At 41.4% G+C, this 13249-nt stretch overlaps 1 protein-coding gene across 1 annotated transcript in view; it reads right to left on the reverse strand.

Annotated features, from left to right (window-relative positions):
• The window catches only part of LOC308394146 (BCL-6 corepressor-like), an 89311-nt gene that overhangs the window by 42911 nt on the left and 33151 nt on the right, over positions 1–13249 (reverse strand). Inside the window, exon 3 of the mRNA XM_080878315.1 lies at positions 4312–7914. Coding sequence (XP_080734441.1) covers positions 4312–7914 — 3603 coding nt within the window. The remainder of the gene's footprint in view (positions 1–4311; positions 7915–13249) is intronic.

Here is a 13249-nt window from a genome sequence, read left to right on the forward strand (position 1 = left end):
TTGACTCAGTTTTTGTCTTTTTCTATTTCAATGCAGTCACACAAGTACTGTTCTCTTAGCAACCACCAAACCCAGACTCATCCATTAGATTTCTAGACCATTTGATTTGTCACGCCAGAGAACACTTTTCCACTGCTCTAGAGTCCAGTGGGAGTGTGGTTTACACCACTGCATCCACTTGGAAACCCATTCCATGAAGGTCTCTGCCACTGTTCTTGAGCGAATCTGAAGGTCACATGAAGTTTGGAGGTCTGTAGCGACTGACTCTTCAGAAAGTTGGCAAGCTCTGCACTCTATGTGCTTCAGCATCTGCTGAGCCTGCTGCGTGAGTACTTAACTCCAAATGTTATTTTCTTTACATGATCAGATTTTCTTATTTACTGATTATTACATAAACCTCCGTAATGTAAAGTTTTTATTGCCTTTAAAGAGTTATTAATGGCATTAATAGTTGTTTTTTTTCTGTGCTTAACAGCAATTTGTCATTTGAGATTCTTTTAAAGACAGAGTTTCATGGCCATTTTAATAATAAAAAAAGACCTCGGCTTATTTTATTACTTAAATTCTAACCATTGGCAAGCGTTCTTGCAGTGCTCATCTCAAAAATCGCTTTATACTCCTTAAGTATTTTACCATCACCCGCCTCTCCCCATTCACTGTTACCGATGTCTTTTCAGATGCTCTTGTTTAGGATATTCTGTAGCCACCAGCACGTGATATTTTCTTTCAGAATTTAAATATTTGCCACTCCTGTTCTGCTCTGTTACCTGAACTAAGATACCAGAGACAAATCAAGAAACCTCCAATCATGTCTGAAAGACATTTTGTTATGATCCTAAAGAAGAAGACGCATGTTTACAGCTTACATCCCAAGATGCACCACACTCATTTCTGAAAGCTTCATCTTTGGTTTTACAGGCTTGTTATGCCCTTACTAACCATTGGTGCCTGCTCCCCTGATCCGCTGCCTGACATCCTGGTATTAGTCACTCACCTCACTCTGCCCTGACCGCAAACCCATTTTAAAAATTAATGGCCCGTGAAACGATCTACAAATCCATCCAACGCTGCTGCCCAGAGCTGAGAGCACCCAGGGGCGTAGGAGCAAAAATGTGAGTTAATTTGAGCCGGCACCCTCCTTCAGGAGCCACGATTGACTGAGCAAACAGCTTTGTACAGGGAATAAACAGATGGACAGGAAACACATGAAAACATGGAGCCCAACATGAAGAATCAGTGCAACAATAAACCTGCATGTGCAACAGTAATGGCTAAATGTAATATTGCGTAATTAGTTTATCTGGTGCCTGGGCTTCAAGTGTCACCTGAAAAAAAAAGTTAAAAAAAAAAAATAGTTAATAGAATTTTACTGAAAACACAAGACCCTGAAGTTGTTGTTTATCCTTGTGGAGCTGTTGGTTTAATGCTAAACTCAACACTGTAATTGATGAAGAATGGAACAAAAAGAGACACAAAATGAATAAAAATAAGTTAAAAATGACCATAAAGAAATAAAAAAAGACCAGAAAATGGCACAAAATGAAATAAACAGAAAATGATCAGAAAGCGATGCAAAATGATCACAAAGAGATAAAAAAACAAGAAATTGAAAGGCAAAATGACTGTAAATAGATATAAAATGACAACAAAGATGAAGAGAGTTAAAACACAGAGATAAAAAAGGACCACAAAAAGGCAAAAAATGACCATAAAACAAAGAGACATCAAATGATGACAAATTTAGGCAAATTGACCACAAAAAATTTATGCAAAAGAAAGGCAGAATTACCATAAGGACATATAAAATGACAACAAAGATGAAAAAGTACTACAAAGATACAGAAAATGAACAGAAAGAGATAAAAAGGACCACAAAAAGAAAATGACCATAAGACGGTATAACGACCATAATAGAAAGAGTTAGAAAGTAGCCACAAAGAAAAGATGGAAAAATGACTGTAACAAAAAAGACATTCAAGAGATCCAGAAAGATGAAAAAGATAGAAGACGGAAAATGTCCATAAAAAGATACAAAACAACCACAAAAGATACAAATGTCTAGAAAGAGATCTAAAACAACAACGAATAGACTTAACAGAAGTGTGGTGCTTTTTGGGCTCAACCTTTCGTCTCACTATCTATTTGCCTGAATGTGGATATATATCTGAAAACTAATATATTAATTATAGAAATATTAATCACGTTATTTTAGACAGCTAATATTTTATTTTGCGTCCCAAATAATTCAATAGCGTTACATCAGCTGTAATGTAAAGTATAGGCTTTCTAAAGCTGCCTGTCTGGAAATGTACTTCATTATTCATTTAGCAGCTTCCATCAGTAAATAAAAAACAAAACAAAAACAAAAACTTTAAAGAAGTGAAAGCTAATCTGGGACTGCAGGATGAAGATGAGGACTTCTTAGGAAAAAAACCCAAAACAAAACAATGAATTCATCCTCTTCCATCTACTGAGAGGAGGATGAAGAGGAGGAGGTGAAGGAGGAACAAAGAAAGCAAAAATGATGTTCAGAGAGAAAGATGAAGAGAAAAAATAGAAAAAGCCAAGATAAACATATAAAAATAGAGACAGAAAGGAAGAAAAAACGCAAAAGAGACTTCTTCCTTCCTTCCTTCCTTCCACTGTTTCCTTCACAGTTTGGGGAAAAACCATCAGGTTAACAGTCGCCTGGAGCCACAGAGCCGCTGAGTTATCCTAACTTGACCTCAGCTCGACCCCAAATATCAGCAGGCAGAAAAGCAAAAGAGAGGAGGAGAAGGCAGCCACTCTCCTCCTAAATACCTCCTCATATCCGACCACTCTTCACTGCAGATTCAAACAAACCTCCTCTCCCGATTTACGGTTAAAATCCCATATTATGTCTGCTAAGTCTGTTGTTGACATTCTAGGTTGTTTTTCTTTGTATGGTTGGATTAGATCTGAACACTCTATGATCAGGGTTAACAATAAAAAAACAGAAGCATTAACAGTAGACTCTGGCCCTGTGAGCGCAGCTGAAAGTGCTGATTTCTTTAAATGCAGACCAAAAATCCACCAGCTGGGGCTAACTTTAAGGTTGTGGCTTATAATTGCTTTTTAAAGCAACATTTTACTGTTTCTGTTTTACTTACCTCCTCTTTAACTGCCACATCACTGAATTAATTCAAATTCAAAATATTTTTCACTCATTAGCCACCTCATATAAGCCCATATTTACATTCAGTTTTTGTACATTGGGTCCTGTATAAACAAGGTTTAAGTGACTTGACTGTGCATGAAAGCAAAAGAAACAACCAACAATGAAAATGAACTTTAGAATCAGTCGGAGGGTTTTAGTTGTTCAGACATCTGCAAACGGTGATTCTATCCGAATGTTCATGTCCTTAACTGTCCACCACTTCCACAATAATTTAAAACTGCTGACGCTATGCTGTGGTTGTTTTGTTTTTGTTTTTTTCTTATTGAACAATCAGTTGATAAATCAAAACCGTAATTTAAAGACCAGCGCTCTGCAGCATATGCTGAGATTCACTCCTCCTACATAGAAGCCATAACAATCACAGCATTCTCTTTTTACTCCTCCTGCAACTTCCAAAGATAATTTGTAGGTGGGAAGCTAGTGAGGGACCGCATCCTCAGAGAAAACCAATTCCTGCTTCCTCCTACAAATATCTCCTTGGCTGCGCATCAGCAGGCAAAACTGACACATATGTTCATATTTAATTTCTTAATAAAACCGAGAAACACCACAACAGTTGAGTTAAAAGCTGCATTCCAACCATATTTTAGCCAAAATGGCAAAGGAACTTAGCCACATATGAATGTTCATAAAAACCTATGATAAAGCTTTTTGATGCATGCTCAATCATCCAGCTAAGGAAATCTCAATTTTTTAGGCTATCATAATGTTATAACTGCACAAGAAATTATTGAAATGACCTTCTTTCAGGCACAATTTATTATTTGGTAAATATTCTCAGTCTCCTGTGCATTTCCCTGCTCCAGGACTTTATTAGATAATGTCATTTTTAAAAAAGTAACCCTGGTTTAAAATACTTTTTCCATGTTTACAAGAAGCTTCACACTGTGGAATTGGACCACAGTGAATGGGGAGTCTGTTTCCTTTCAGTGAGTGTGACTTAAATTACCTTAATGAACAGTAAGCTGAAAAATCAATATCAGAAAACAAACCCAAAGAGGCAGCAGTGGTGTAATCATAGCACACCAGACCACCAGAGAAAATCTGATTTGCTCTCTCTGTCTCACCATACCATCATTGAATAACGAAGGGATGAGGACATGATGCCTTACCTGAAGTGCTCTCTGTTCTCTGCTCAGCTTGCTCGAGTCAGCGTAAAGCTCTGTGGTCACACATTTGAATCGGTCTCCCACGTAGCCAGATGAATTGGCAATGCGTTTGGTGAGGCCAGAGACACGGGATTTGCTGTGACCATCCTCTTCATCTGCCAGGGGATCCACGCAGTCTTGCATGTTGAATTCCTTCTCATTTCCACAGCTAATAGTAGAGGAAAGGTCTTTGTTAACTAACAGCTCCAGCATCGGATCCACTGGCATCGTGTTCAGACCATCACTGGTTGGTGAAAGGTGTTGACAGGTTGGGCCCTGGATAAAACTATTTCCATATGTGGGAACCCTGAGGGTGCTGCTTGCACCGGCTGTTTGGTAATTTCCAGAAGGCTGGCTCTTAGAGAGGGATCTTCCATAACTCTGACTACTAAACTTTCCAAATGCAGGAGCTCTGGCATTAGCATTTGATTGTACTGCATTGCAGTTCTCACCATGAGGGCTGTTGCTCCTGTAGCTTGTAGGCATAGAGTTAACATTTTCACGAGTTGGGCTGCTGAAAAGTTTCGGTTCAAAAGTTGGTGCCCTCACAGTCAGATTTCTGCAGCATGGCCCAACAAAATTTCTAAAATTTGGACTGTTTGCATTTCCGTTACATGATGAGGGGCCTCTTGGGTTGCTGTTGGCATATAGTTGGGCTCCTCCAGGTGATGGCCTGGAATTAAAACTTCTGGATGCTGGAACCTGAGGACTGAAGTCTCTACTACTCTGTCCCATACTGCTGTAAACGGGACTTTCTGATTGAGTGCTACCATGGTGAGCTGAGCTCTTTGGGCTCATTGTACAGACTACTCCCATGCTGTTGTTGGAACTAGTACAATCACTAGAACTATTTTCTCTGCTTCCAGGAACCAAAGAGCTTACGTTTCTGGAAGGGCTTTGCTGAGGTTGAATATTTTTACTGCTTGAAACTTCTGATCTAACCTCACTTGTAACACTTTTCCCACCACCAGTAGCATTCAACGTTTGATTCCCAGAACCAGCAGAGGCTCCAGTTTTACATTTTCTAGAAAACTGCTGTGGAGACGTTCGGGCACATCGCATTGTCTCCTCCTCTGGGATATCTGGGAATGGACTAATTGCTTCTTCCTCCTCCTCCTCTGGGATTTCCACTGTGCTATCCTGACCAGTAGGAGGAGGTGAGGAAGAGGTGTGATGAGAAGTGTGGGATAGTGAACCTAGTCTCTGCTCTGTACCTTGAGTTGAAAGGATGCCTTTTGGAGGCCCTGGCTCTGTTTCTCTGATTTGTACATGTTTGGAGAAATCTTCGGTTCTGGTAGATGTGGAGCCACAATTACTGGTGGAAAAATCATCTTCTGCCTCATCATGCACCAGGTCAATGCAAACTATATCATCTCTTACGGCAGACAGGCCTTTACCTGAGGCCTTGGACTTGTCTTTCTCATTATCACGTGTGCGAGAGCTGTCAACATCTGGCTTTTCTAAAGTCCAGAGTTTATCCTGGCTCTTGGACCTGATCTCAAGCTGTTCTTTGCTTGTAAGACTTGAATATTTTGAAACTGGAGTTGAGGTAATCTCTTGGGAATTTGGATATGAATGAACTCCATATGGGAGGCCGTGTCTTGGTGGAATGTTAGATGAGTAAAAGCTGCTGCTACCGAGTAATAGTGGATGCGGGTACACATGTCCTTTACTTGCTATTGACAGTCGCTGCATGGATATATTTTCTGCAACTGAGTACGGGACATAGCGATTAGTATAACCTAAGCCAGGAGGAAGATAGGAATCACTATACATCTGGCTGGAGCCATTTCCATTTTCTAAACGAAATGGCTGCTGATGCTTAGTCTGGCTCTCTTTAACCTCTGGCTTAGCAGAAGTTAAGATTTGTTTTCCAGAGTGAGTTTCCCCTTTGCTGTTTGGAGGGACTTTGTCAGAGTCAGTAGGTGGGACTTGTGGCCACCCAACTTTGGCATTTAAAGAAGGAGATGCTGCAGAAGGTTGCCCTCCTGAGACAGTACTGGAAATACTGGCTAACTCAACTCTCTTAGAGCCAGGTGAGCCAGAAGGGTGCTGTTGGTGAACAGTATTGTCCACACTTCGGTTTTTCATAGACTGAGAGCCTCTGCTGTGGTCAGAGATGACAGCAGAGGAAGGACCTGGAGTAGCCCAGCTGGGGCCTGCAGTGCTGATCATTTCGGGATGATCTGAAGTCTTAGCTGATGTGCTAACAGGTCGGGTTAAACTCTCTTTGATCTGTTGGTCTTGACTAGTTAACAGCTTGTAATGAGATGGTGGCACATACCCCAACTTGGACAGAGTCTCTAATCTGGTTGGGAATCCACTTGGAAAACCTTCCATCTCTTTAGCAGACAAATCCAAAGGTTTTTCTCTGGGGTTTTTGGCAGCCTTATGAGGTCCTACTCTGTCAAGTGATGTCTTTGCAGGTGATATACACTTTTCTTTATTACTGCAGTCAGAGGTGACATCTTTGGTTTTACTGCTGCCTGAGTGTATAGGGGAGGAGCGCTCAGAGCTCATGTAAAAAGGGTGACACACTGAAATTGAGGTTGAGGATAAGGAAGTGCTTCTGCTAAGGGACTTTTGGAGTTCTGCAGAACTGTTGCTGAGATGGTGGGGTGTTGGAAGTGAGGAAGAAGGAAGGGTAACTGGGGATGACTCTAAGGCATCAGTACCAGCTGAGCTGGAAACATGGGTGCTACTGTTTCCACCAGTAGTTTTGCTGAGAGTATTTTTGGTAGAAGTGGTCTGAGTGGACTTTCCACCACTGCTGCTGCTACTCTCATGTTGTCGCTCTGTATGGTGAACAGCGTGAGCTTGGGTATCCTGATGATTCTGAGGACTGGTGCTGAAGGCAGAGGGTTCTTGATGTACCTGAGAACCAATGCCCTGCAATGTCTTGTCCTGGCAGTGGGGTAATGGTGAAAGTACTGTAGAAGCTGGGGTGGCTGTAGAAATCCTTATTGGAGGGCCTAGTGGAGAAGAGATATGGGCCGGTAAATAAGGAGGCAGGTAGAAAAGTCTCTCCTCTCCAGGCGTGCTGTTCCCAAGCCTGGAGGCACACAACGATTGATATGCCAGCTGTTGGTGGATGAAGGGTGGCTGCTGAGACAGGAATGAGGCCTTGTATGCCATGTCCAGGAAGGGGTACATTGTAGCATCGGTATAGGGGCTGATCCAAGGTAGTCTAAGAAAGCTACTGGTACCATTCAAACCCAGCTCTGGCTGTTTGTCACTGGATCCTACTCTGCGGTCCAAGCCCAAGCCATCACCAGCTGCAGCAGGAACAAGTAAAGGTTTCTGCAGTCCTGGTGCTGGGCTTTTATACAGTCCAACATATCCATTTGCAGATTTCTGGCCTTCAAGCAGGGATACATCTGGTTTATACAGGAGATCATAGCCAAGTGGCAGTGAGGTACCAGGCTCCTGGGGTTTTTCAGAAGACAGAGGATGGATGCCAGGATAAAAAATTCCTCCATGGGGGCGAAGGTTTTCCCCCACCAGAGCATTGCGGTCAATACTAAGGGCAGCTAACGGGTTCATCCTGTGAGCTGCACTGGCATCCACCTGTAACAGAGAGTAAGAGAAAATAATGAATAACTGTATTCTTTTGTAAAATCCTCAAGAACTGTTTTCTACAATAATCATTAATTCTAACAGAAAGTCAGAAAAACTTTCATGCACAAAAAAGGCAACAACCTTTCTGATTCTCAGATTGATACAGAAAATGCTAAGAATAATAGCAAATCTTTATATTTGAGTCACGAAACAGTTTTTGAAATTTTATCTTATAATATTTTGCGATCCATTTCTTCATACGACATTTTGCAATGTGATGCAGCACACTGTGAAGCATTAAGTTGATACAATATTTTGTGATGAAATTTTGTGATCCAACTTTTCATGATATGACATTTTTCAATATGAGATTCCGCAGTGCATTTAATGGTTATATTTTATGATATGACATTTTGTGATATGAAATTACATATATGACTTTTGCTGAAGACTAAGTATCCCACACTGTCAGCTGGATGTTAGTGGGCTCTGCAGTGCAGGCGATTCTCCCTTTAGTACAGTACATACTCTGAAATATATGGTTAAGCACCACATGGTTAAATTCGCACTTCAAGGACAAACGGGAATGAAGAGAGGAAAAAAGAATTTTGTCTATTTAGGGGATCTCAACTGCAAGACATAAAGCCTGTGATTTCATTTTCCTGTCATGGAGAAAAATAAGAGCACTCTTTCCTTTTATTTATTTATTTTAGTATTCCTGGATGACATACGACGCCCGGAGCTACTCTTTCACTCTCTCTCTCTCGGCAGATCCAGGAAACAGAGAGATGAAAAAAAGAGAGGAGGCAGGGGGTGAGAGAGAAGAGCCAGAGACAGAGGGGGAAAAGAGGAAATGCTATAAACAAAGAGAGGGCAAGAGACAAAGGGAAAGCATGGCAGAAAAAGAGAGAGAGTCAGGGAGCGCAATATTGAAAGAAAAAAAGCAGCCTAATTGAATTTCCTGTCACACGGCGTGGTGAACCATCTCTGATTGGCTATCAGCCGCAGGGCCATTAGGAAATTATCCAGACAGCTGGGTTGCCGCCTGAGATGAGAAGGAGGAGGCAGAGATCCTTCACTCGCTCTGTTTTTTAAGGCACCGAGAAAGGAGAATGGTAGAGACTGAAAAGTGTAGCTAAAGGAAAATTAGGGTTAGAAAGCAGCTCGGAACAAAAATTAAACAAGATAAATCAGGCATTTATTTATTATAGTTAGATGATAACAGGTCTATTTTCAAATTGCCATTAATTTCAAAAATCCTTGTGAAAGTTGTCGCTCGTCTTCTCCTTCAGCTCATTGAGGGAAACAGTTTCTTTGATAGATTCCAATCTTGAACCGATGAAGCCACAACAATGAAACAGCATACCTGAAAATCACTAATGATATATTTACTTTTATCTGAGGGCATAAGAATATAATATTCCATTTTAGTTCCTTAGTTCCATTTTAGACTCATTTGAAGCCATTTAACACGTTAGTGTAATCTGTAACAGATTACAGAATTGGGTTGGCAAGAATGTCACAGTTCTAAATGGTTTTCATTTTTATCTGACCAATTTCATTCAATAATTTGGATATTTTCGTTATTTTAGATATTTAGCATTTTAATTTTCTCCTGGCTTGATTAATATAGCTCACTATAGCTCATGTCTTTCTCAAGCCTTTCTCTTCAGTTGGCCAAGAAATGATGCAAAAATTAGGTGGTGCTTGGGCATAACCTCTATTCTTGCTTCTCTTTGGCTTCCACTAAAATTTAAAATAAAAAATAAATTTAAAATAATCCATCTTAAAATTCTATTATTAACATAAAAAGCTCTATATGCCCAGGCTCCTGCTTATATGGCCGAGCTCTCAAGTCACCTGACCAGGGTCTTTTAACTGTCCCACGTTCTTATTTTAAATCCAGAGGTGAACACTAGGGCTGGGCAATGCGTTGCCCTTAAGGCATTTCTCTGAATAAATAGGTTCATAAGTTTGAAATAAATAATTCTAAAAAGATTTGCCATTAAAAAATTAATATGTGTTGTTAAAATGAATAATTCATGCTTTACATACGTTTTAGTTAAAAGGAAAATTTCGCTAAAATGTATTTCCTGTTCTGGCGGGGCACTTCCGGTTCCGGTCAAGTACTTCCGGGTTTTGGTCAAGCACTCGGTTTTGCTGAGAAACAGGCTCCTCATGCTAAAGGCAGTATGGAGATGTAATCAAATGCCATCTCCTCCGAATTATCAGGCTGGAACGCCGTAAGTTACTTTATATGACAGTTTATACAGATAACTTTGGATATTGATGTATATTTTTCTAACATGAATGTTTTAGTAATGCACTTTATTGATGTAAACATCCATCTGCCTGTTGAGATGGAGTTTATTTTCTGTCATTTCAGTTTTCACCACATGTTCATGGAGACAATTAAACAAGCTGCAACTAAACTCCAGGGTCTTCATTTGTGGTTTAACTCGGTGTCACCAACATCCTCGTTGAAAACACTACAGTGAAAAGGCGCCTACTGATGATTCATCACGGTCAAAATGGCATCCAGTAACAAGTCTGCATACAGTTTAAGGACCAGCCGCTCATCTGGATCAGCAGTAAGTGCTGCCCATGCTCGAGCTAAAGCAGAGGCTGCCAAGGTGAGAGCATGCTATGCAACAAAAGAAGCACAGTTAAAGGTTGAAAAAGCTCAAAGCGAACTGAAAAAGGCAAAAATAGATGCGGAATTAGAAGTGTTAACATTACAGAGGGAAGCTGATACTGCTGTAGCTGAAGCAGAAGTGCTAGAGGAAGCTGAAGCAATACAAGAAGAACCTGAGAGTAGAAAATCTCCATCAGAAAGTGTAAAATTAGAACGTACAAATGAATATGTACGATCTCAAATGCTATCTCCCAGTCCACAAAAATTACCAACCACTTCTTGCCCCCAAGCAAGCTCACCCAACACATTTGTAACGTGGCATCCCTCTGAAGAAGGCAATTTAGAGCCACAACCCATCGACTCTGAAACAAGGCTTACCAAAGATAATATCGCTGCTCTAAATAAGCCAACCCAGCTGAAAGGTGAAACAAAACCTAAAGTGGAGAAACAAAATACCCCTCTCAACCCATGCGGCTCACCATTCATACCTCAACATAACTATAACACCACAGCCAGCATTTTAAATCCAGCAGAGCCCTTTGCCCAATACATGGCACGTCGAGATTTAATAATCTCAGGCCTTTACCAGTTCGACGATAGGCCAGAGAACTACAGAGCATGGTGCTCTTCGTTTACCAGTGCAACAGCTGAGGTCCGACTCACCCCCATTCAAGAGCTAGATCTCATGACGAAGTGGTTAGGGAGGGAGTCAAGTGATCAGGTGAAATGCATACAGTGGGGCAAAAAAGTATTTAGTCAGCCACCGATTGTGCAAGTTCCCCCACCTAAAATGATGACAGAGGTCAGTAATTTGCACCAGAGGTACACTTCAACTGTGAGAGACAGAATGTGAAAAAAAAATCCATGAATCCACATGGTAGGATTTGTAAAGAATTTATTCCTAAATCAGGGTGAAAAATAAGTATTTGGTCAATAACAAAAATACAACTCAATACTTTGTAACATAACCTTTGTTGGCAATAACAGAGGTCAAACATTTACTATAGGTCTTTACCAGGTTTGCACACACAGTAGCTGGTATTTTGGCCCATTCCTCCATGCAGATCTTCTCGAGAGCAGTGATGTTTTGGGGCTGTCGCCGAGCAACACGGACTTTCAACTCCCGCCACAGATTTTCTATGGGGTTGAGGTCTGGAGACTGGCTAGGCCACTCCAGGACTTTCAAATGCTTCTTACGGAGCCACTCCTTTGTTGCCCGGGCGGTGTGTTTTGGATCATTGTCATGTTGGAAGACCCAGCCTCGTTTCATCTTCAAAGTTCTCACTGATGGAAGGAGGTTTTGGCTCAAAATCTCACGATACATGGCCCCATTCATTCTGTCCTTAACACGGATCAGTCGTCCTGTCCCCTTGGCAGAAAAACAGCCCCATAGCATGATGTTTCCACCCCCATGCTTCGCAGTAGGTATGGTGTTCTTGGGATGCAACTCAGTATTCTTCTTCCTCCAAACACGACGAGTTGAGTTTATACCAAAAAATTCTACTTTGGTTTCATCTGACCACATGACATTCTCCCAATCCTCTGCTGTATCATCCATGTGCTCTCTGGCAAACTTCAGACGGGCCTGGACATGCACTGGCTTCAGCAGCGGAACACGTCTGGCACTGCGGGATTTGATTCCCTGCCGTTGTAGTGTGTTACTGATGGTGACCTTTGTTACTTTGGTCCCAGCTCTCTGCAGGTCATTCACCAGGTCCCCCCGTGTGGTTCTGGGATCTTTGCTCACCGTTCTCATGATCATTTTGACCCCACGGGATGAGATCTTGCGTGGAGCCCCAGATCGAGGGAGATTATCAGTGGTCTTGTATGTCTTCCATTTTCTGATGATTGCTCCCACAGTTGATTTTTTCACACCAAGCTGCTTGCCTATTGTAGATTCACTCTTCCCAGTCTGGTGCAGGTCTACAATACTTTTCCTGGTGTCCTTCGAAAGCTCTTTGGTCTTGGCCATGGCGGAGTTTGGAGTCTGACTGTTTGAGGCTGTGGACAGGTGTCTTTTATACAGATGATGAGTTCAAACAGGTGCCATTCATACAGGTAACGAGTGGGGGACAGAAAAGCTTCTTACAGAAGACGTTACAGGTCTGTGAGAGCCAGAGATTTTCCTTGTTTGAGGTGACCAAATACTTATTTTCCACCCTGATTTACGAATAAATTCTTTACAAATCCTACCATGTGAATTCATGGATTTTTTTTTTCACATTCTGTCTCTCACAGTTGAAATGTACCTCTGGTGCAAATTACTGACCTCTGTCATCATTTTAGGTGGGGGAACTTGCACAATCGGTGGCTGACTAAATACTTTTTTGCCCCACTGTACGTTCAGTATATGTCAACAACCCCACATTAGCTCTATGCAAAGCATGGGAAAGACTGAATGAATGTTATGCAGCATCAGAAACAATTGAATGGTCACTTTTCCAACGGTTGGACAGTTTCCCCAAAATAACAGTCAAAGATCATGTCAAGCTACGTGAACTAGGAGATTTACTGCAAGAGATTCAAGGCGCTAAGGAAGACGGCCATCTGCCTGGTCTACTCTATCTGGACACTTCTCGTGGAATTAGCCCAATCGTAGACAAACTCCCATATGGACTTCAGGAGAGGTGGATGTCACACGGCTCTCAATATAAAGAGAACAACCAAGGCTGTTTCCCACCTATTGAGTACTTCTGTGAATTCATATGT

Source organism: Rhamphochromis sp. 'chilingali' (assembly GCF_963969265.1).
Source record: "Rhamphochromis sp. 'chilingali' genome assembly, chromosome: 3".
NCBI classification, from domain to species: Eukaryota; Metazoa; Chordata; class Actinopteri; order Cichliformes; family Cichlidae; genus Rhamphochromis; species Rhamphochromis sp. 'chilingali'.